General features: G+C 36.3%; 1 protein-coding gene and 1 long non-coding RNA gene across 6 annotated transcripts in view; one reads left to right on the top strand and one right to left on the bottom strand.

Annotated features, from left to right (window-relative positions):
- The first annotated feature begins 274 nt into the window (after positions 1-274).
- LOC109030023 (PC-esterase domain-containing protein 1A) lies at positions 275-21,293 on the top strand. 3 transcript variants are annotated; one of them, XM_072304800.1, is made up of 9 exons: positions 275-628; positions 3,146-3,225; positions 4,187-4,279; positions 5,217-5,356; positions 6,840-6,990; positions 8,746-8,947; positions 11,809-12,003; positions 13,438-17,578; positions 20,438-21,293. In XM_072304800.1, exons 1-8 carry the CDS (start codon positions 553-555, stop codon positions 15,459-15,461), a joined length of 2,961 nt encoding a protein of 986 aa, XP_072160901.1. In that variant the 5' UTR covers positions 275-552; the 3' UTR covers positions 15,462-17,578; positions 20,438-21,293. The 3 variants fall into 3 exon arrangements, with proteins under 3 accessions (XP_072160901.1, XP_072160902.1, XP_018896321.2); XM_072304801.1 differs by having other exon boundaries at positions 13,483-17,578; XM_019040776.2 differs by lacking the exon at positions 13,438-17,578 and having other exon boundaries at positions 359-628.
- LOC140225563 (uncharacterized) overlaps positions 13,488-22,037 on the bottom strand; it is a 54,650-nt gene continuing 46,100 nt past the window's right edge. For 2 of the 3 annotated variants that reach the window (XR_011900609.1, XR_011900608.1), the window contains one exon: positions 13,488-13,623. This is a non-coding gene — a long non-coding RNA (uncharacterized lncRNA). Of the gene's footprint in view, positions 13,624-17,591; positions 19,799-22,037 lie in introns of those variants that run through there. The other variant, XR_011900610.1, reaches the window with a different exon arrangement.

A 22,037-nucleotide genomic window follows, 5' to 3' on the forward strand; every position in this document is an offset into this window, starting at 1 on the left:
CGCTGGGGCCAGTTTTTGAGGAATGACACCATAAATATCAATAAAATTACTGACTAGACAACACCGCACAGCCTCGCCTCTCATAAAATAAACGAGCGAAGCAGAATCCTTCTTATTCAGTGTTGCCGGTTGGCCCCTTTTTACTCTCCAGTTATGTCGTCAGAATTTAATCAAAAAATCATTGTAGCTCTCGATGGTATTACTGTGGCATGTTCATAAAATGATTTCTCCTAATCGCGTACATAGTTTTTGTTTGAGTGTCCATCAACGAGGTTAAAAGTTTTATTAAAATGTTTATATCGGAGCTCACAACGGCAACAATGGTCAGTCCAAACCTCGTGGTCGTGTTGTTGTTAGTTTCAGCGCCGTTATCAGAATCAGATGACAGAGCGTTGGTAATCACATTCCTTTTGTTTTAGTCTGTTTCCTCGTGGTGATTTTCAGTGCAATAGTTTTTCTTTGACTCTTCCTAGCTATTTAAAGTATCGAGTGTCATCTTAAAATTTGAATTTTTATGCATTTCTAAGTTCTGCACTGACCAAATTGGACACCATGGCTGATCGGTTTAGGAGTATTGATGCCCAAAAGCTGTTGGCAGGCAAAAAAGTCCTCCTACTAGGCGATTCCAGTGAGTTATCTCTGTTGCATTCTAAGCACTCATTCTTAGCCTGCAATGCCAGTACTTTAAGCTTTTTTTACTATTTTTAACGGTGAGTTAGCTGCTGTCAATCAGCTGGTCTGGTCCGATGGGAGACCTCGGTTGATATTGAAGCATGCTTTTCGGCCTATACGCTTCGAATCACCATTTAGTACAGCAGTGGAGTCATTTTTCTTTAATAGAGCTCACTCAACAGTAGAGAATTTTGCATTTCCTCGTGAATCCCATCATAATTGAATAAATTGTATCGTCTAGAGCAATGCCGAATGCATGGTATTGATTTTTCAAGTAGCTCTTTTCTTTTCCGATCTCGTGTTCACTGTCATGTCTTATCCTAAATATCAATAATTAATTTGACTAAGTGACAGCTTACTATGTAGACAAGCATTCTCATCTGATGGTCTAACAATCCTCAGCACAGCTGGTCTTAACGACTTTAAATTTTTTGACGAGTCACAAGCAAAAACTCTTCAGATTCTTGAAGTAGAGTGTCTACTGAGTCATTTAAGCCAAAAAGAAAAAAATTCTGTCGAGCTCCTGGAAAATAAAGTCGATTTAAAGGTATTTTTGGGCTAAAATAGCCAAATTACCCATAGCAAGGCCCGTCATATTATTTAAAAACTTGTTTTCTTCCTGGGTATTATGCCCAAGTTTCTTAAACATGCATATTTTAAGCCTCCGATTACTTAAACTACCAATTTTAACCATATGGTAAATTTTGGGGGCCTAAAATGAGCCCTCAGAGCCAAAAATTGCAAACATTTTTGAAAACTTCGGATTTTCAGGGGGGTGTTTTTTTTTTAACGTTGTTTTTTCTACAGTCGTCAATGAGTAATTCTGAAGGGCATTTTCGATTACATAATTGAAATTTTGACTGTTCAGGTGAAGGGGGAAGGGGGCACCAGGCTTTGCTTTGCCATTCTCACAGTTTCTGAAAACGCTTGAAAATGCCCTATTACATTGGAAGTCCAAAATATCCCTTTTTATTCATTAATTACTGTATCTGATATTATAAAATATGCAGCAGGAGTTACTGCCCCCCCCCCCCTCCTCCTCACTACGCGATGCATGGAAACCTTGATCTCACTGCGCGCGCTACGAAAACGCTTGAAAGTTCCCTAATACATTGGAAGTCCAAAATATCCCTTTTTAATTCATTAATTACTGCTTCTGATATTATGAAATATGCAGCAGGAGTTACTGCCCCCCCCCCCCTCCTCCTCACTACGAGATGCATGGAAACCTTGATCTTACTGCGCGCGCTAACGGATCCTTGCTTTTCGCGTGATGGCAGTCCGTTGTACAGTAGATCCGGGCATTTGCAATAAAACATTTGGCGGTCTTTAGCATTACATATAAATGGACATGTTTATGCTACAAGTTTATCCTGCAAATGCCCGGATGCGAAAAGCAAGGATCCGGTAGCGCGCGCAGTAAGATCAAGGTTTACATGCATCTCGTAGGGAGGAGGAGGGGGGGGGCAGTAACTCCTGCTGCATATTTTATAATATCAGATACAGTAATTAATGAATAAAAAGGGATATTTTGGACTTCCAATGTAATAGGGCATTTTCAAGCGTTTTCAGAAACTGTGAGAATGGCAAAGCAAAGCCTGGTGCCCCCTTCCCCCTTCACCTGAACAGTCAAAATTTCAATTATGTAATCGAAAATGCCCTTCAGAATTACTCATTGACGACTGTAGAAAAAACAACGTTAAAAAAAAAAACACCCCCCTGAAAATCCGAAGTTTTCAAAAATGTTTGCAATTTTTGGCTCTGAGGGCTCATTTTAGGCCCCCAAAATTTACCATATGGTTAAAATTGGTAGTTTAAGTAATCGGAGGCTTAAAATATGCATGTTTAAGAAACTTGGGCATAATACCCAGGAAGAAAACAAGTTTTTAAATAATATGACGGGCCTTGCTATGGGTAATTTGGCTATTTTAGCCCAAAAATACCTTTAAATCGACTTTATTTTCCAGGAGCTCGACAGAATTTTTTTCTTTTTGGCTTAAATGACTCAGTAGACACTCTACTTCAAGAATCTGAAGAGTTTTTGCTTGTGACTCGTCAAAAAATTTAAAGTCGTTAAGACTAGCTGTGTCAGGCAATGATATCTGTGATTTTCATCAGATTATAAGAATGATATTCCTGTTCGTTTGTGGTGATCAAGTTGTGAATAGTGCAAGCTTGTCTATGCTTTATTTTCAGGAGCTATTGCAGCTTCAGGCAGAAAAATAGCTATGCTAGGTGTTAAAACAATTAATCTGAAATTACTGATTGATTTGTAAGATACCGTCTGGCCTACCTTCTCACATAATGGAAAAGAGTAGATGAACAACCCAAGAATCAACCTTTTTTTTTTCAAAATTAGAGTTGGTGCCTTTCTGATATACTGTGCTCCACTTCCTCCTTTTCCTGCCCCTCCCCCAATTCAAAATTAGTAAAATGCATTCTTAATTGATGTAATTAATTCTACTCGTTTCAGATATTCGATCGGTTTACAAGGATCTGGTTTGGTTTGTTCAGCACAATAAGTTAATTCCAGATTCAGCCCTGAAACAGAAGGTAAGCAAATAATTTTATAACTAGGTACAAATGCAATTCTATGGTGAGGCCATACATTTTACCGAGGGAGGGTAATAATTAACTTACTTAACACTCAAACCAGGTTAAAAATTTCCTTTTATGATAGAAAGGCCCCACTTCAGGAGAGAGGGGTGCAGATTTGATGAAAAGGGCTGTTGTGGACCCTGTATATGTCTCTGTCATTTCAGAATTTAACTTCATCTGCTAGCATATCGACAGTGTAAGTCCGCAATCACATATCTTGTTTGCGGTGTCTGAAAATCTCTGCCTTTATGTTATTTTTTAAAGGAGAACAATTGACATTATTCCTTTAAATTTTTGCAGAATTATCTTGCTCAGAGAAGAAAAATCACAGCAATTTTGAAGGATTGTCGTTGAGTAGTTTAACATTTAAAAAATAAAGTATGACAGGAAGTCTGCGATGTGGTAAACTGAGTTATGTGATCGCTGACTTACACTGTTGATATGCTCAAGATTTAGCCTTTTGCTTGGACCCTCTATTTTCTGAAAGAAGGAGCGATGTAGCCAATTTTTTAATTATAAAGATATTTAATAGCACTAAATTGAGGGAAGTTTGCAGCTCAGAAGGTTTGAAATTGGTATACATGCTACCTATGAACTAAATTTAGAAATATTCAACTTGCACCGTTTTCTTCAAGAAATTCTGAAAAGAATACTTTGTGACGCTTGTGGATGTCAGTAATTTTTTAGATCAAAGCTTGCCCGAGAGAATAATAAAGCGGAGAAAGAAACAAATTCAAATATGGTCTTTTCTTGCTTACCCGCCTGGCAAAACATGTGAGAAAATTTCAGAATGTTGTCTCAACGATACTTAGAAAAACAATTTTGTGGCAACAGTTTTCGCTTTTGTTTTGCTGGGCAGATTGCCTGGGTAATTTTGCCTTACACTATATTTTTACAACTTTTGATTTTTTTACAGTTAGAAAGGTCACATGCTAAGGACCAGATAGTCAAAGGTGATCGCTTACACAAAGGGAGAGATTTCACTGAGGACCGTTCCTATCACGACGCTGTAAGTTTTGTTTTCTCTGCATGTTTCAGGAAATATGAGGTAGTGGAATGCTCAAATTTGCATATCGAGGAAATCCTGATCTATCTCTCTGAAATCATGGTGTCTAAGACTGGGAAAAATCGAGATTTATTAGGGAATGAAAAATCAGGGTATCTATTCTAGGACCAGAGAATTTCCTCTCATTTTGCTTGAATGACGTGTTTGAAGCATCAAATTATCAGAATAATGGAGCAACTTTTATCAATTGGATAATTTAGCATTAAGGATGCTTATCGAATTGAAAAATTTATATATATATGAGTCGCTTTTATAGCGCTCTTTGGCGCTGTGCGACGCCTAATCGCCACAAAGCTCAAAATTGAAAATTGAAAAATTCAATCATTGAAAAATCAAAATTGAAAAATTTAATGAGTGCTAAAGAATCGGCTGAAAAATGAAAAAAAAAATCAATTTTCATATCCTTAATTCTGGAGGATTGGATAGTTTTCTGAAGAAAATCCTGGGGAACTGGGAGAAAAAACTTTGGTTTCTCATCTCAGAGCTTGTTCCTGAAAAACAGGGAAAAATCAGGAATTAGCATGGTCAAAAATTCTAAACACCATGTCTGAAACTCAACCGGCCAAGCCTTCTTGGTTTTATTTTTTAACACATCCTCTTTTTGATGCTCTGGTTTGGAAGTTTCACAAATGATTTTTGGCAAAGCACTGTCTCATCTCCATGAAAAACTAGGATACCTTTTTTCTAAAACTTAAAAGTTTAAGTATTCTGATGACGTTCAGATCAAAAATTCAAGTAGGTAGTCTTGTTAAGGCTGGTTTTTTCTCTCTTTAACATGGTCGTATTCTATCACATCCAATGAAATAGATCCCACCATTCTTCAAGGAATTTTTTTCAACATTGTCAATCTTCGTCTCACCATCATTTTTTCTTATTGCAGGATTACGATACTCTTATAGAGTATTCATTCATCACACAATGTTATTCTGATAATGTAGTTGGAATCTTTGAAGATATTAAGAGTGGCGAACTGGATTATGATCTTATAATTATGAATTCAACCATCTGGGATATAAGCAGGTATTTGAAAACCTTGTTCAATCATGTTTTTGTGTTAATTAGACAATAAATCTGCATTAGAATATGAAACTGCAATAATGCATTTCTGGGAGAGGTACATTATTTTTTCATGGGAAAATTACTGAATGTCGGTTCTTGAAAAACTTTGTTTATTTTTCAAGAATGTTCAGTATGAATTTCAAGCCATGATGTTGGTTCAGTCTTATTTTGAAAATTAAATAGGAGTGGAGATTTTGGAACACAGCACCTAGGTTCAATGGTTCTTATTTTAAAATTTGAGGAGCTTAAATAATGATAACATTTTATTAAGAAACATACTGTGATTTTGGGGCTCCAAATTCTTCATAGGTAGAACATGAATTGCCAAAATTTTAAAAAAAATAATATTTCCTAATTTTTCGTACATAACTGGAGATTTGCAACTTTACAGTATCGAGAACACATCTTCTATTTAGTTACAATTTTATCCACAGATTTTCTAATTTTAAAGTTTAGATTTTACTGGTTTTTGTTTTTTATGTGTTTGCAAATAACAAATGATGATCTTGATTTCTTCTGTCTAAAATGTTTTGAGACGTCTTAGGATTGTTCAGTGTTTTTTGCATGTACTTAATTCCGGTGACTAACTCCTATAGGTACTTAATATTGGCACCCTGTGAAGTAATCGATTTGAACAGGACCCAGTTCATGCTAGAATTGTTGCCTACCCAATCATTTGAAGGCATTTTTATAGCCATGTTGGCACTTGTAGAAATTAGTGTGTCCTATCCTCTACAGAAATAATGAATCACGCCTGATGGTCTTAGAATTTATGATGAAAATTTTCATCAAGAAATTTGTCGCTCAGCTAACAGAAGAGCTTAGGTACCTTTTGGGATGAGCTCTAGAAAGCCTTGAGTTTTATGGACCATGAGGTTCATCTGGAAGTTTAGTTATGTAATTCAAACATAATTCTATTGTGACTCAATGTATGTATGTCTCTATTATGAATTTATTCTGGCCACTAATAGTGTTATCAATTTATCATTCTAATTATAAAAATAAGAATAATTACTGTATTTACCTGCGTATTGTACGCACCTCAAATTGTGGGATTCTTTGGAGAAAAAAAAGAGGGCATCTTATTTTGGGGCAACACCCACGTATCTTACGCACCCTCCATTTGAGAGCCGAAATTTTGAAAAAAGGATGTGTACGATACGCGCCTAATCACGGTATAGAAAAAAAGGTGGACCCAGCACTATTTTTCCACCTTGTTACATACAGTTCGAGTGATGTTTCTTAGTATTCTTTCTCTTGCCTAAAAAAACAAGTATATGTATCTCTGTATACTTTAATATTAATCTGGAACTTTCATTTGTATATTTTAATCTTTAATGTCAGGAGACAGACGCTGTAGTGTGAATTACTGCCCTCAATGTTTAGTGTCCCTTGATTTTTTTTTTTAATATTTTCATTTTATGTTATGTCACCAACTTTTTAGATGGGGACCCAGGGGCATTGACCTATTCAAAGAGAATCTGATAAACTTGATGAAACTTGTATCAAGTAGTCTGCCGGAGAAATGCATGTTCGTGTGGCTGACGGCTCTTCCAGTCTCTCGGCATATTAGGAGCGTTTTTTTGGTTGAAGAGGTAAGGTCCAGCAACAGCTATTGACCATATTAATGTCCATCTCTTCTTTAAACTGCCATGGTGAAAATGGTAAAACCCATATCTTAATTACGTATGTCAAGTCAATTTTCTGCCCTATTTTTATTGTTTTGAAAGAGACTAATTGAGGGGCTTGGAGGGCGAGACGCACAAGTGCAGTTCTTTAAAAAAATGGAGATATTCATAAATTCAACCAAAACTAGTTTGAAGGTATATTCTTTAAAAAGTTCACAACTAAAACCCAACTTTAAAGCATCTAAAAGTGAGTTTAACCTTCCATCCAGCCATAAGGCTCCATGTAATTTTGAAACTTGAAACTTATATTTCTTGAAATAGCAAAAACTGCACTTATACGCCTTGTCCTCCAAGCCTCTCAATTGACATCTTAAAATTTGATGAAAAAAATTCTCTAAGTCTTACAACCCAAAAACAATTGTTTTCCTTCCAAACTAAATTTGGCTAAAAGTTTTCGACACTGCAAACCTACTGTGAGGTATTAGACTATCTTGTCTCACCTTTCTAATATTGATGGACATCGATACAGGTTCAATTGAAGCATTATGGGGTTATTTACTACGCACACAAGGAAGCCAAGAAGGTAAAATCCATGCGAGGTGAGAAATTCGAGGCCACTAAAGACTGAATGCTAAATTCAGGCTAAATGCAATTTTTTTTCTTTTTTGATGGGAAGCTTGACAGGGTTCAGCATTTTTAGAAAATGTAATTGCCTTGGGAAGACCTAGCTCTAGTTTTTACCTTGAGCAATATGTATTTAAATACTAGGCGTGAGAGATTCTTCTCTCGCAGGATTTTCAATGTACAATAACCTAACCCATCCCTCCTCACTGTTCACAAAAATGTTTGAAAATCGGAGAAAATTATCAAAAATTACACTCAAACATTAAGGAAGGAGGCTGAAGTTCACCTAATTTTTCCCACATTTTTAAACTCAACTGGAGATCACTTACTTTCTTTCTTTTTCGCCCGATGCAAGTTTCGGTTGTCACTATTTAAACTATGGCCATTTCGGCTTCAGCAGAGGCCATCATCAGGTAATTTTTAAAAAGACTAACAACGAAAACAAAAACAAAAACCGAAGGGAATTTTAACTTCAAGTGGAGATCTTGTTTGAAGGTGTTCAACTGTTCAACTCGGTGTTTGGTCTGAAGAAAACTACGACACAAGACACAAAGACAACTTCATGTACTATTGATTTTTATCCGGAGTGTCTAAGTATCTACATTTTGGAACATTTAAAATTGGTCTGAGAAAATAATGACCATTTTGTTACATTTTAAAATGCCCACTTGTATGGAACCAGAGGAAGTGGTGATGTACAACCGTCCTCAGTTAAACTCTCAAGACTTTGCAGTACCCTATGTTTGCTAGCAGCTAGGCTTCATAATAAACTGCCAATATCAATCAAAGAAAGTTATTAAGGACAAGAAGGGCTTTTTAACAATGCCAAAAGTGTATTAATTGCAAGAGCATGATGCACCACAGAGGAATTTTCAAAGTAATAACTTTGACACAAATGTTGTGCTCTGACTTTTTCCATAATAATGTTTATTGTTTACCGATGTGTACCAATATGCCAAATAAATTAATATTGGTGTACTTAGTTTTCTTATCATCACTATTTTTCAAAGAAATGTTTCGATAGCTCACCAAAATTTGATAGAACATTCCTAGCTTAGTGGGAATGAAATTTGAACCATTGATCTCTTATTTTTACAGATCCATTTTCTTGAAAGTTTTGTGCGGTTCATGATCTTAGAAGCGAATAACTATGCAAGGCAGATCATTGGCACTTACGGATACGATGTGCTTGACCTCCACTTTTACATGCGAATGCAGCAGTTACACATGAAAAAAGATGGGCTTCACTATGAGCCTGTCATCATGCGATTCATCTCAAACCTTATTTTGACCCATTGCAGTAAGTGTAATCATACAAAGGCTATTCCAAAAAAACGGGAGAGTTGTCCTACTTTATGCAAAAGGCTCTTCTCCGCGCACAAACTGGGCCTCTCAAACTGGCACTAATTCTTTGATATCAAGGTGGAGAAATGGTGCTGGGTCCACAGCATTTTGCTGGGAAAACAAAGCCAAAGAGTTCCAAAAATTTCAATTCGAGCCGAAAAAATTACCTTTTTTGAGCTCTAATGAGTACCAGTACAAGACTGAGAGGAAAAGTGTTCAGCTCAGGCAGTTTGTGTTGGAATACTAAGTTGAGGTCACGCCGAGAGATCCATAATGTATCGGGTCTTTCTAGACCTCATTAGTAGATCATACTCATCACTCCCCCCCCCCCCCCCCTTCAGTCTTGTACTGGTACTCATTACATCTCAAAAAAGATATATTTTCGGCTCTAATTGAAATTTTTGGAACTTCTTGGCTTTAATTTTCCCCACGAAATGGTGTGGACCCAGCACCATTTCTCCACCTTGCTACATACAGTTCGCATCATTCATATTGTTTTTTTCTCGTTCATTAATATCTCAGTAATGTCTGCATGAAATTCCTTGAGAATTTTAAGATCTGATCTATGATGTGTCCCAAAAATATCCGTTACCTTTAAAGATTGTCAGCCCGACGTTAAATCTTTGAAAGGCAACAGACAATAATTCCATAGATGAGCCTCTTAGATGCCCCCAGTTTGTGCATGGAAAAGAGCCTAAATTATGGAAGATAATTGAATACGGTTTGTAGGAACTTAAATTGTAGCTTCTTTCATCAGTTTCCTAATGAGTCCTTGTTGAGCTCATTCAGTGAAGAATTCATATTTCTGCAACAATGTTTCAGTGACTTATGAAAAAACTCTGGATTTTCCAAGTCAATGAAAAACTGGAATAATCAAAGAATTTTAAATGATAAACCTTGAAAGTCAGCAAACTTAGCTGGAGGTTAGGGAATGTTTTTCTCATTTGTTGAAGAGATTACAATCATTTAGGTGTACTTGTTACCCACGCAAAAAATTAGCAAATATGTGATTATTGAAATTTCCAAGATAGCCTACAGTGCAAAAATATGTCACTAGTCTTTTATAAAAGCAGCAGTGCAAAATTCATTTTTCTAAAGGTAGTCAAGCAATTTCTTTTTTTTAAGAGTCAGGGAAAAGTCCAAGAATTTTCCAAAAAATGTTAGACGAATTTTGATTTTTCAGTTCATCTTCTATTGTGATAAAAGGTACAATCTTCTAGATGCAAAATCGACTAATCTGTTGACGTTCTTATGAGAATTGACAACTTTCTTCCACAAAAAGGTCACGGAAATTGAAATCATCAAGAAGTTGACAGTGAAGGCAGATTTCCAAGCTAAGAGATGCTAGCAAGCAAACCTTCTGAGCCTTTTTGAAGTCTTTGGGCCATTTAAAAATGGTGCCTCCACTACCCAATTGATTTTATCCATTAGAAATTATCTTCTCCCTCAACGTCTCTGAGGCAGGTATACCATAGCAATAGGAGGTGAGGGTAAACAGTAATACCTACCGTTGTTTGAATTTCTAAGGGGAATTTATTGCAGAAAGCATTTATCCACAGATTCGTACCGGCATGGAAGGCAATCTTGGATACTCTGAGCATTTGACCACACTAACTTGCTTAGTTTCCATGAAAACCTTCTTGAAAAGTCGCACCATCCAAGCTAAAAGATCACACATAAATTCCTGATATTGCTGTGTTTCCACAGAGTGAAGTTGGAAAGTGAAAAATGACTAGAAAATTCCAAAGGAGGGGTTTTTTTTTTACATGTCGCTAAAATATGGCTGTAGAAATGTGAATTTTTCGCCAAATGAGCTCAGGAAAGGCTTATCAGAAAATTTATGAAACAAGTTACAGGCTTTTGCAAACCATGATTTTGATATTTGCTATCATTTCCTCAAAGGAGACTATCTTCTTTGTTCCTAGGTTTAAGTAGGGTTTTTTAGGACTGGTAAAATACAGGGAATTTTATCTGTGAGAAATATTAACGGGAAAATGGGGTAAACTTGTGTGATATTTACTTGTGGATATTTAAGTGGGGTAAAAGAATTGAGTAAAATACAAATAGGAAATCTTAGCACTTCATGGCAGTATCAAGTGAAAATTTTGCGCTTTTCCCTCGTGAATAGTTTTCACGGTGCATTCTCTGCTACGTTAAGTAAGGTGAAAATTTTGCCAAAGATGAGGAAAAACGCCAATAGTCTAAAATAGCGACAAAAATCATAAAAAAATTATGGGATTCAAGGAAATATCCATGGCAAAAATCAAAATCTAATTTTTACTAATTTGTCTCTTTTTATCAATGACATGCAGGAATCTAACGGTTTGTCTTTCTTAAAGTCTTTAATTCTGACTTTGCATAAACAAGAATGATTTTTAAGACAAACGCAGGAAATTTTGTTTTTAAGAAAAATAGTGAAAATTTTTAATTAGAAGGCTAAAATGAATATGATAACGCTTGATTCATGTTGTATATCAAATTAAATGACATTAAATTTCATGGAAGCCCTTTTTGAGTGCATTTCAAGTGCTTTCTTAACCGTCTCATTACAGTTGATTTCAATCTATGGATCATGTTAGTTTTCTTCTTAATATCAACAGAATGCGTTTTCATTCCTGAGACTTTACTTTTTTAAATTTTTGAAATGAATCTTTATTTTCTTTTCATATCTCGTCTGATCAGCAAATGAACACAATGTAATTGCGATTTCAAAGCCTGACAGTCGATTTCCACCAAACTAGGCATAAATGTAAGCAGTGTGTGTAACTAGCTAACTAGCTTAAGTGTATTGTATTTTACTTTCTTTTTCATTTGAAGGTCTATCGTGGAATGTACGTCTGCCAGGCAATGTCCAAAACATCGCCTTGAAAAATGTTGTGAGCCTTGCATACAAGCCAGATGGTTTCAAGGAATATATCGATGTTCAGAATATGCTGGAGCAAATGGAAAAAGTTGCTCCCAATAAATCGTCTGTCGGTTCGAAGAAAAAATCCTCCTCATGCAATGAGCCCTGTAAGTTTCTCAGTTTAAATCTTGATTCTCTGTCCTGCAGGCTGATTATTGAAATTGATAGACAAAGCGATAGACAAAAAGGACATTAAGAGTATGGAGCGATCCTATTGGTTGAAATGGGTGGTTGTTATAGACTAACAGAGAGAGAGAGACTAACTCTGGTGGGTTGCTTTTAGTTAGTCTGTTACTTACCTCTTTTGTCCATTGCAAACACCTGCTGTCACTATTAAAATCCCTCCATTTTATTTTTATCTCTTTTGTCAATCACTTTGTCTATCAATTTTAATTATCAGTCTGTTATCCTTTCTGTCCACAGCAGAATTGTTTTGAACGGAAAAAGGTAAAGAAGAATAAACTGGAGGAATTCTTTTTGAGGCACAGTTCTCCTCCCAGAGACTTAATCCCAAAAATCAAGAGTGCAATAAGTTCTATAATGTGGACTTTTTTTGCGCGGCCCAGTACTTTAGCCCTACAGTAAAAACTTCTATTTGTCTCAAGGAAAATATTCTAGGAAAAATTCCACTCTGCCCAAGGGTTTCATCGTGTTTCCTGCAAACTTTGAATGGCAAGATCAGGCATTCTTTGCATCTCTGCTCAAAACATGAAGAGTCTTCAAGCATTTGTGGGTGATTTACCTCAAGAAGTACTACTTCTACCAAAAACGCAAAACGGAACACATCCCATAAACGCGATGACTAATAATATTTTTGTTCCTACGTTTTCCAGTTTTGAAATTATTGAACATTCGAAGGGCCCATAAAGACCTCTATCATCTCAATTTCAAGTAATACCTTTTCTGACTTGAGTACCGTCGTTCACTTGAGGTTGGCAAACAATAGAGTAGAAGGGCTTCTGAAGTATCCCAAATTCAGTGTCAAGTTTTGCATATTCCTCAAAGTTTTCAGCATTTCTCAATTTTCCAATCACGATTTTTTAGCTCTGAATGCTTCACACACACACTTTCATTTTGCAAAACATTGAAATTTCTAGACTGAAGCAGGTTCCTCTTTATGTCCATATCCAGGGTTGCCAGCGGTCGAGAAAACTGGGAAAGTCAGGGAATTCACACAAAAAGTCAGGGCATTTATTGTGCCAGCATTTAGCAGAAGTGAGTGTACTTTAAAGGAAAAAATAAATCAAAGTGGCTGTTTCATTCGATTGTCAAAGAATTCAAAAATTTTGGAGTCAGGGAAAGTCTGGGAATTAGAAGATGAAAAAATTATGGCAACCCTGTTATCAGATCCAGTCTCAGCTTCGATTATTCATGGTTTCCTATCTCTTCTTCCCTCAGAACTTTTCAGCTGTATTTTAGATTTTCTGTATGAGATAAACTGTCAGTTTCTTATGATGTTGGCCATGGTTCAAATACTCGACTCAGAAAATGTAACCCTGCTCTGTTAATAGACCTTCTTTGACCGTCTTTCTTTGTTTCAGCGCTGTTAAAAGTTTCTAAAAGCATTGATTCACCTGTGGTTTCAGTCGCAGACCAAATTAATCAGAGAAAGTTGCATCCACTTTTATCTGGAAGTGAAACGCTTGGTGAAGCCCTCCTTCAGTCCTCTCTACTCCCTTCCTTTGGTTCTAGCAGGAACATGTTTGTTGTTGACGATTCCTCCGTCCCTGCAGAAACACAAACCAAAAATTTCCAAATCAAATCCATCAACCAAACCGTACCAAAACCAATCAAATTAATCAATCAAACTATACCAAAACCAATCAAATTAATCAACAAAACCAAACCAAAACTAATCAAATTAATCAACCAAACGAAACCAAAACTAATCAAGTTAATCAATCAAACAAAACCAAAACCAATCAAACTAATCAACCAAACCAAATCAAGTATCCAAACTGAAATCAAACGCATCTCCATCCCTAAGGCCACCGTAACAAACGCTGTTAGTAGTTCCTCTAAGTGTGCCCTAACTCGAGGTAAACACCATCACGCCCCTTTGCATCGGAAGAATAATGGACCTCTGCGTCCTGAGGATTTCACTCGCCCTCCAGCAACTGTTACCAATCAGTCTTCTTCCACTCCTCTTGGCCCCTCTCTGAATATTTCTGAAGCTAAATCCAATCCAATTTCTCGTTTTTGTCAAGAGGATATTTCTCAAGTCAGTTCCCAAAGAGTCACTGAATCAAGCCACATTCCCAAATGTGCTTTGTGTAGATCATATAAACATGATATGTTCCGGTGTGCAAAGTGGCAAACTTCGTGTTTTACCACTCGTTTGAGATATTTGGCAAAGTGCTTTCGTTGCACTAAGTGTTTGAGTCAAGAACACTCAACATCTGGATGCAAGAATAAAGAAAGGTGCGGTTTTTGTGGAGAAGACCATCATACAATGTATCATTCGATCAGGAAATCCATCAGTTCCACACTTGCTGCGATAAAGAAGCCCACTTCGCCTGCCTTGCCTCCATCAGTTTCGTCTGGTCACTTTTTTTTGCCTCCATCCACACAAAATTCTCAACATGCACAAAATGATGCTTGCCTTGTCAGGTCTTCTGTTGATGTAACCAGAGCTGAATCTAGTCAAATTCCACATTCTTATCAAGAAATTGTGCCCTTGGCCAATACCCAATCCAATCCAATTTCTCGTTTTTGTCAAGAGGATATTTCCCAAGTCAGTTCCCAAAAAGTGACTAAATCAAGCCACACTCCCAGATGTACTTTCTGTAGATCATATAAACATGATATGTTCCGGTGTGCAAAGTTTGCCTCTTTATCCGTCCCCACTCGTTTGAGATTTTTGGCAAGGTGCTTTCGTTGCATTAAATGTATAAGTAATCAACATTCATCATCTTTATGCAAGAATAAAGAAAGGTGCGGTTTTTGTGGAGAGGACCATTATACATTGTTTCATTCGGTCAGGAGAAAACCCATCAGTTCCACACATGCTGCGGTAGTGCAGCCCACTTCGCCTGCCTTGCCTCCATCAGTTTCGTCTGGTCACTTCTTTTTGCCTCCATCCACACAAAATTCTCAATATGCACAAAATGATGCTTGCCTTGTCAGGTCTTCTGTTGATGTAACCAGAGCTGAATCTAGTCAAATTCCACATTCTTATCAAGAAATTGTGCCCTTGGCCAATACCCAATACTTTACACACAATTCCAGCGTTACGTATGGTGCTACATACAATTTCAGCGTTACGTTTGCTGCTCACCCTCCTGCTCAAAATAATCAACAGTGTTCATTTCCCTCAGGATCATCTTATCCATCCCCTTCTATTGTTAATTTTCAGGCCAGCTACGTAGGCCATGCCGGCGAGTCTATTCCACTTCCTTCTTCCTCTCAAAATGGTCTTCACTTTTACAGATCCGAACCCAATTCTTCACATAATCTTTCCTCTGTCAGCTTTGATAATCATCCACCTTATACTACTGTCAGCCATTCCAATCCCTCTGCCCCCTCATCCACCCGAACATCAGTCTTTGACAGACTTGACAAGTGAGGAGCCGATTCTGTCTCTGTCCTCAAACAGCATAATTTTTGTCGCTCTCAGGGATTTAAGCGAGATTTTTTCCGTTTTCAAACTTAGAACTTTCCTGGAAAAGTTTCAAAGAATTCCCAACTCAAATCCTTACTTCCTGAAGGGTTTCAATAATAGAAAAACACACAAGGGAGCTTCTTTTTCTTTTTCTTTTTTTTTTGCCACAAATTCCACATTTTGCCACTTTAAAGTGATGTAAAGGCTAATTATGCATAGCAAAAAATTTAGAAAAATTATCTAATACTTGCAAGAAGAATCCTCTCCTTTCCTCCGTCTCATTAAAAAAACTCAATCTCAGAAAGAGCTGTACTGAAAAAAAGAGAATAACAGATGTTACAAATATAGGTCCTATTTTTATCATATCTGTGTACATGATTTGCCGTACCCATTTCCCAGTACAGCTCTTTCTGAAATCTAATTCTTTCAATGAAACTGGAAGGGAATCCATGTGACCGCTCTCGCAAGGGCTCAAGGATTTTTTAAAGTTTTTTACTCCAAGTAATTAGCCCTTTACGACTCTTGAAAGTGTCAAAATGTAATGTCTGAGACAAAATAAATTCCCAAATGCGCATTTGTGCAGTGATTACTCACTTTTTCATAAGGACAGTGAAACTACCAGACCACATATCTCGGTTTTTGATGTTGTAGACTTCCTGTCAAACTTTATTTTTTAAATGGAAAACTACACAGCGTTGATTCTTGATCTTTTTTGTGATTTTTCTTTTCTGTGCAAAGAAAACTCATAGAAAACTTCAAGGAATTTTATTGAATTATTCTATTTCAAAAATAAAATGTAAGTTGAGATTTTTAAACTCCGCAAAAAGATACATGGTCTGGTAGTTTCACTGTTGATAAGCCATTGGGACCTTTTCCAGAAGGACCTCCCCCTTTCCTGTTCTCATTCCCTAGAGTCCACCTCCCTGAGAAACTGCCATCTTTTTCCTCCACATCTGCGCCCTAATGATTGATTTCATCTTTGATTCCTGAAATTATTCCAGTTTGCGTCTGTAGAGATAATTGCTTCATAGCTAGATTTTACCTCCTTTCCTCACCTTGCCCTTGAATATCACTATATTCTCGTCCTCGAATATCACTACTCTCTCGCCCTCGAATATCACTACATTCTCGCCCTCGAATATCACTATATTCTCGCCCTCGAATATCACTATATTCTCGCCCTCGAATGTCACTACATTCTCACCCTCGAATATCAATATTCTCCTCCTCTGGAATGTCGCAATTTTCTTCCTCTCAACTATCACAATTTTCTCACCCTCACTTGGGCACCCATATCCTGCTATCTGTTTACATTCGTGTCCTCTTGCTCAGTAGATTTTCTATTCAGTTCCATGACAGTAATGAGATTGTCACCTATGCATTGAAGGACGTTTGATTGCCGTGCTATAGCCAAGTTTTTGCTTTGATGTCATTGGAGAGTTAAAAGCTCCCTTTATATATTGTGTATTTGGACAAGTTCTTTAATTTAAGTCTGTCTCTTCAACAAGAATCTGATACACTTACCCTTTAGAAAGCTTCAAATTCCTAAGTTACTACTATTGTTTGTGAATGTGCCCATCTTGCATTCTCTTGCCTTTAATTTATTTGTTTTCAACTTCTTCTGTCTCTCGAGGTGTTTCCTTATTTTGAGTCATGATATTTAAGATCATTTTGCGATATTATTCCCCTTTTCCTATCTCGTTTTAATCGGCTTGTCTATCTCCCCTCGTTTTTGCTCTACAATTTTAAAACAGTAAGCATCTAATAGTTTTAAATGCCTTGCAAAGGCCTCAGAAATATTTTAAGTTTTTCCAGCCTTTTAAACCCTTTATCAAAACCCTTTATGCCAATTGCACTGATTTGCTCCACGTTCAAGTGAATCAATTTCATAAGAATCTAAGAATATTTTCTTACACGGGAAACTCATTAAGACAATATCCTAGCATTCATATATGTGGAAAGTCCCGTCCATCATCCCCTCACTATTATATATCCCTGAATGGCATCACAAATCAGGGCTAGCTGAAGGAGTCGGAAGGGACGAATTCTATTGTCGGATGAGCACTCGGCCAACCTCATTGGTAAGGCGGCATGTCCTATCATTGAGCGATTTTTTCAATGTTTTCAAGTGTCCGTTGGAAAGTATATACCCCCAAGCATGTCGGAAAATTTTCCCAGGTAGCGATTTTTGCAGGGTTGCCACAGTCAGGGATACGGGGGAAAACCAGAAAATGTCAGGGAAAACCTGGAAATGTCAGGAAAAATGACATAATTTGCAGGAAAAGTTGTTAATTTACCTTCATTAGCTTTCTAGAATGAATATGACGTTTAGAACAACAAATCTTGCCTAGAAACTTTTTCAAATTATGTCTTTTTGGCTGTATGGCATATTTTCAATCGTCAGGAAATTTTACTCTAATGTAGCAGGGAAATGTCAGGAAATTTCATTTTCCTTATTTTGTGGCAACCCAGGTTAATCAGGTAATTCAAATTTGTGCTGCAAAACCGTAAAAAATCCAAAATAATTATTTGCTATCTATGCATCGAAAGAATCAGATCTAACAAAGCATTGTTTGTGCAGCCTGATTCAGCAAACGTCCTAAAATTCCTTGTTTTGAAATTTTGTCCCAAAGTATTGAAAGTGCTTGATTTTTTGGAATGTGCTGAAATAGTGGAATTGTTTCAATTGCTTGTCTTACTTTTATTAATTGTCCCTCCTGATAGTCGAGTCACTCAGTATGTACTTTTGGATTTATTTCAAAGTGTTTCTCACTCAAGTTTTGTTTACAAACTTCTGATATACCAAATCAGGATGAGATGCCAGGAAATTTTTGAGGAATGTCCCCAAATCCAGAAATTATCAATTGATTGATTGATTATCGTATCAGTGCTGAACAACCACCTCAAGTGATAATCATTACATTAAATTCATCATAATATAAACTGATCTCATCAAAAAGATTTTTTCATTCCAAGTCCAGTAGTCTATGTTGTGAACCTTTTTATTTTTCAACTTGTGTGAAAGAGTAAGGTGTAACTGTGTAACTGTGTCGAGTAAGTGTGCCTTGAGGTGGTGGGAAAAAACCGAGTTAACTGCACACCAGTTTGGACGAGTTAATTCTACCTCATTTGGCGCAAAGAACACCCAAACATTTGAAAAATTGACCTTTTAGTAGCAATTCAAAGTTTTATGGCAATAAATGTGAAATTTAAGTGAATCATCAATAAAATTTGCCAGAACTATCCCCCCCCCCTTCAATACAATTCAGTTTAAATGATTTTAACATCATTATTATGAGGTTTCTGGAGATCTAGAAAACGTGGAAAGTCGTGGAATTTTGCAAGTAACCCTTTGGCTCAGCAACTTGTCGAGAGAGTGTGAACGACTTCTACTTGCCTTTTTTCTTAATTTTGATCTCCAGAAGTGAAGCTTTCATCCATAACTTAGTAGAAGTCAGTATCACTAATGAAAAGAAAAATATCTAACAGGTTTTGGTCAAAGGTCAGGGAAAAGCTAGGAAAAAGCATAACAAGTTGGGGAGTTGGGAAATGAATAAATTGTGAAAACTCTATCAGTAATCTAATTTATGGCTTGAAACTTTGACTCAATATTTTTAAAAAAACCAAGAAGTGTGCAAACTTCGAAAACTGAGGATCGATAATCTTTTTCTTTTGCTCTTTTTGTCACCTGTGTTTTTCACTGTACTAACAACACAAGTTCAGGGTGTGTGCTAGACCAGAAAGTGAGGAAAGTCCTTAAATAGCACTGATTTTTTAGAGATGGTCTAGAAGTACTAAAAAAGTACAGAATTTTTTGCTTCATACCACGCAAGTATTTTAAGGCAGCCTGAAAAGTAACCAAATCCTTTGCATATTGATTCTTAGTACAATGTTTACCAGGTAGATTGCGATTGGGCAGTCAGTGTATCTAAAATTCTTTACTACCCAAGAGGAAAGGTCGTGATGCGCGCGTGAATGTCGAAATTTTGGAATTTTGCGAATTTCGTCACATGAATATACTGAAAAAATTCATCGAGGAGGTCCTGAATTTCTTGGGGAAGTACTGAAAAAGTGCTGTTAAAGCACTGATTTTTTGTCAGTCAGTTTTAGTAGACGCCCTGGACTTTCTACCTTTAGGCATCCTCTACCAGACTCCATTACATATACCCTCCCAGTACCCTTAGCAAGCATTCATTCCTTTGTGTCTCCTTCATTTCACTTCCAAGTTCTGTGTGGTTTGTGTTTTTGTGTAAATTCCTGCATTATCTGTCAAGACTGTGATTGCTTTCATGCGATGTTGACTGAAACAGAAATATACTTGGATATGAGTGGTATTTTTAAAAACTCTCTTCATTATTGTGGGTCCATATTTTTTTCCAAATTCTTTGCGTTTATACTTAGATTCTCTCAACCGAATGATCTGTATGTCACTTTGGAAAAATCTCATTATCTGTTACCTCTGAAGGCAAGGGAGTCATCTTTGAGTTTACGAAGGAATTTTGAAATTTTCTTGCTGTCCAATGCATTGCTGGATTAAGGATTTTAATTGGTTTTCCCTTCAAGCTGGGTTATTCCATCCCTCCAGTCTCTTTACATTTGGATTGCATTTTGCAAAAAAGAACCACTAGCATTACAATTATGCCAAGATTGTGCAACTTCATCCTTTGCAATAAAATTGCGGAAATCGTGAAAAATTATGAAATTTAGATGGTAATTTTTGTCTTAAATTCACAGTTTTTAGCGAATAAAATAGAAACTATTAATGGATAATCGGGTTTTTCCTCCAAGACAAGAAGTCGCACAATCTTAGCAACATTGCAATGCTAGCGGTTCCTTTTTGCAAAATGCAATCCATTTCATATACTTGAAACTCAAGATACACCATGTATGTATGATGTATTTCTATTTGTGACCATTTTGATCTCTTGCATTTTTTCCAGACAAGTCAAGAGGAGGCGGCAAAGATATCAATAGAAGGAATAGAACATCACGATCTGTTCCTTATTCGCCTGTTAACGGCCGCTCTCGCTACTCGCGCCGTTAGAATTATCAACGGTAAACTCAGTCATTTTTTTTCAATTTTTTAAAGTTAATTTATACTCAGTTTTTTCTTGTTTCAATGTTATTTTGTCCATAAAATTAGTAAATAGTATGGAAGCCTTGTTTTGAAATTTTAGTTTAAGGTGTTACCTTTGGTATTGACTTTAATGAGTTTTGTTATTCATTTCCTTTTTTTCTTCTTACTACCATATTTTTAGTTTATTTATTAATCTTGTTAAGAAAAGTGTATGCCTATTCATAACATTCTTGTCAGATGTTGCCATGTTGATTTAAAGATTGACTCTGAAACAGTTTCTTGCCCTTTGAAATGTTATAAATTCTGAAGTATTCAAATCAACATTTTTGGAACATATAGGCACTTCAGACTCATGACAGGAAGATAAGGATCATGTTGACCAATCTGAAAAACACCCAAACTTATGTATTTTGTAAGGGAGGAGTTCATTGAGTCTCATAAAAGTTTTTCTTTGTCCCCATCTAGTTTCCATTATTTTGTATTTATTTAAGGAAAACATTTTTAAGAATGTTTCAGTTACAGGAAAATTTATTTTTGTCAGAAGAAATTACCTTTTTTTTAAATTTGTATGTTTATTGGTGGTAGTATTAGTTCTGTATTCTATATTTTCACCACAGCAAATTGGTGTATTATGCAGTTTGAAAAACCCGTGATATGAGGTTTTCTCAGTAGTTGCCATTATCTTAAGTCATATTAAACTCGGTGCCTTCTTTGAAAAATCTTTCGATCTTCTGTTTCTTTTCTTTTTTTTTTTATTTCGTTTAATTTTTTATCAAGAATTTTTCTGGAATCTCATCACAATTGAATTGCATCCTGCTAAAATGACTGCAGGTCAAAAGTCATAATAATTGCATCCGTAAGAATGGAAACACTAACTCGAATTTTTTTTCTTTTTCGATTTTCTTATTCTCTTTGTTTAGTATTACTTTTGAGTAAACGCATCTACACGCAACAGGAAATTTCAAAATTGCAATTAGAAACTGTCAAAACAGCGGCACTAAAAAGCCTTTTGCTATCCTAACTTCTTTACTCACTATGCAGGTTTTTGTGTCTCCTAAACATTTACATTTTTCCGAGTCAGTGTGTTGTCATTCTTACCAACTCAATTGTTGGAACAGGACATGAATTTTGTAGAATAATATATTTGAGTTCGTTTGACAGTGATGTAGATAGTTCAACCCCAACCATGAGAGAGACTCTAGTCCCAGATCTACTTTGTTTCCCCCACACATTTAGAACAGCTCAATGAAATTTTCCTAGTATTGAACCAAAAAATAGCAAGATGATATATACATAGCATATGATGGTCATTTTAATGTAGTCTAATTTAATCGACCAGAAGATAGCAAATATAACCAAGCATCACAATATACTGAAACTGCGGTTTGTGTCTACAAAAATCCTGGCTTCTTGCTCTCAAAAGAACCTGACTCTACTCTTAATTCGACCTCTGATTAAACCTC

The sequence above is a fragment of the Bemisia tabaci genome, chromosome 10, assembly GCF_918797505.1.
Source record: "Bemisia tabaci chromosome 10, PGI_BMITA_v3".
Lineage (NCBI taxonomy): Eukaryota > Metazoa > Arthropoda > Insecta > Hemiptera > Aleyrodidae > Bemisia > Bemisia tabaci.

Coding starts and splice junctions, on each gene's coding strand:
- LOC109030023 (XM_072304800.1), top strand. CDS start 553: ATGGCTGATCGGTTTAGGAGTATTGATGCCCAAAAGCTGTTGGCAGGC. Junction 3,226..4,186: donor ATTCAGCCCTGAAACAGAAG/GTAAGCAAATAA, acceptor ATTTTTTTACAG/TTAGAAAGGTCACATGCTAA. Junction 6,991..8,745: donor GCGTTTTTTTGGTTGAAGAG/GTAAGGTCCAGC, acceptor TTATTTTTACAG/ATCCATTTTCTTGAAAGTTT.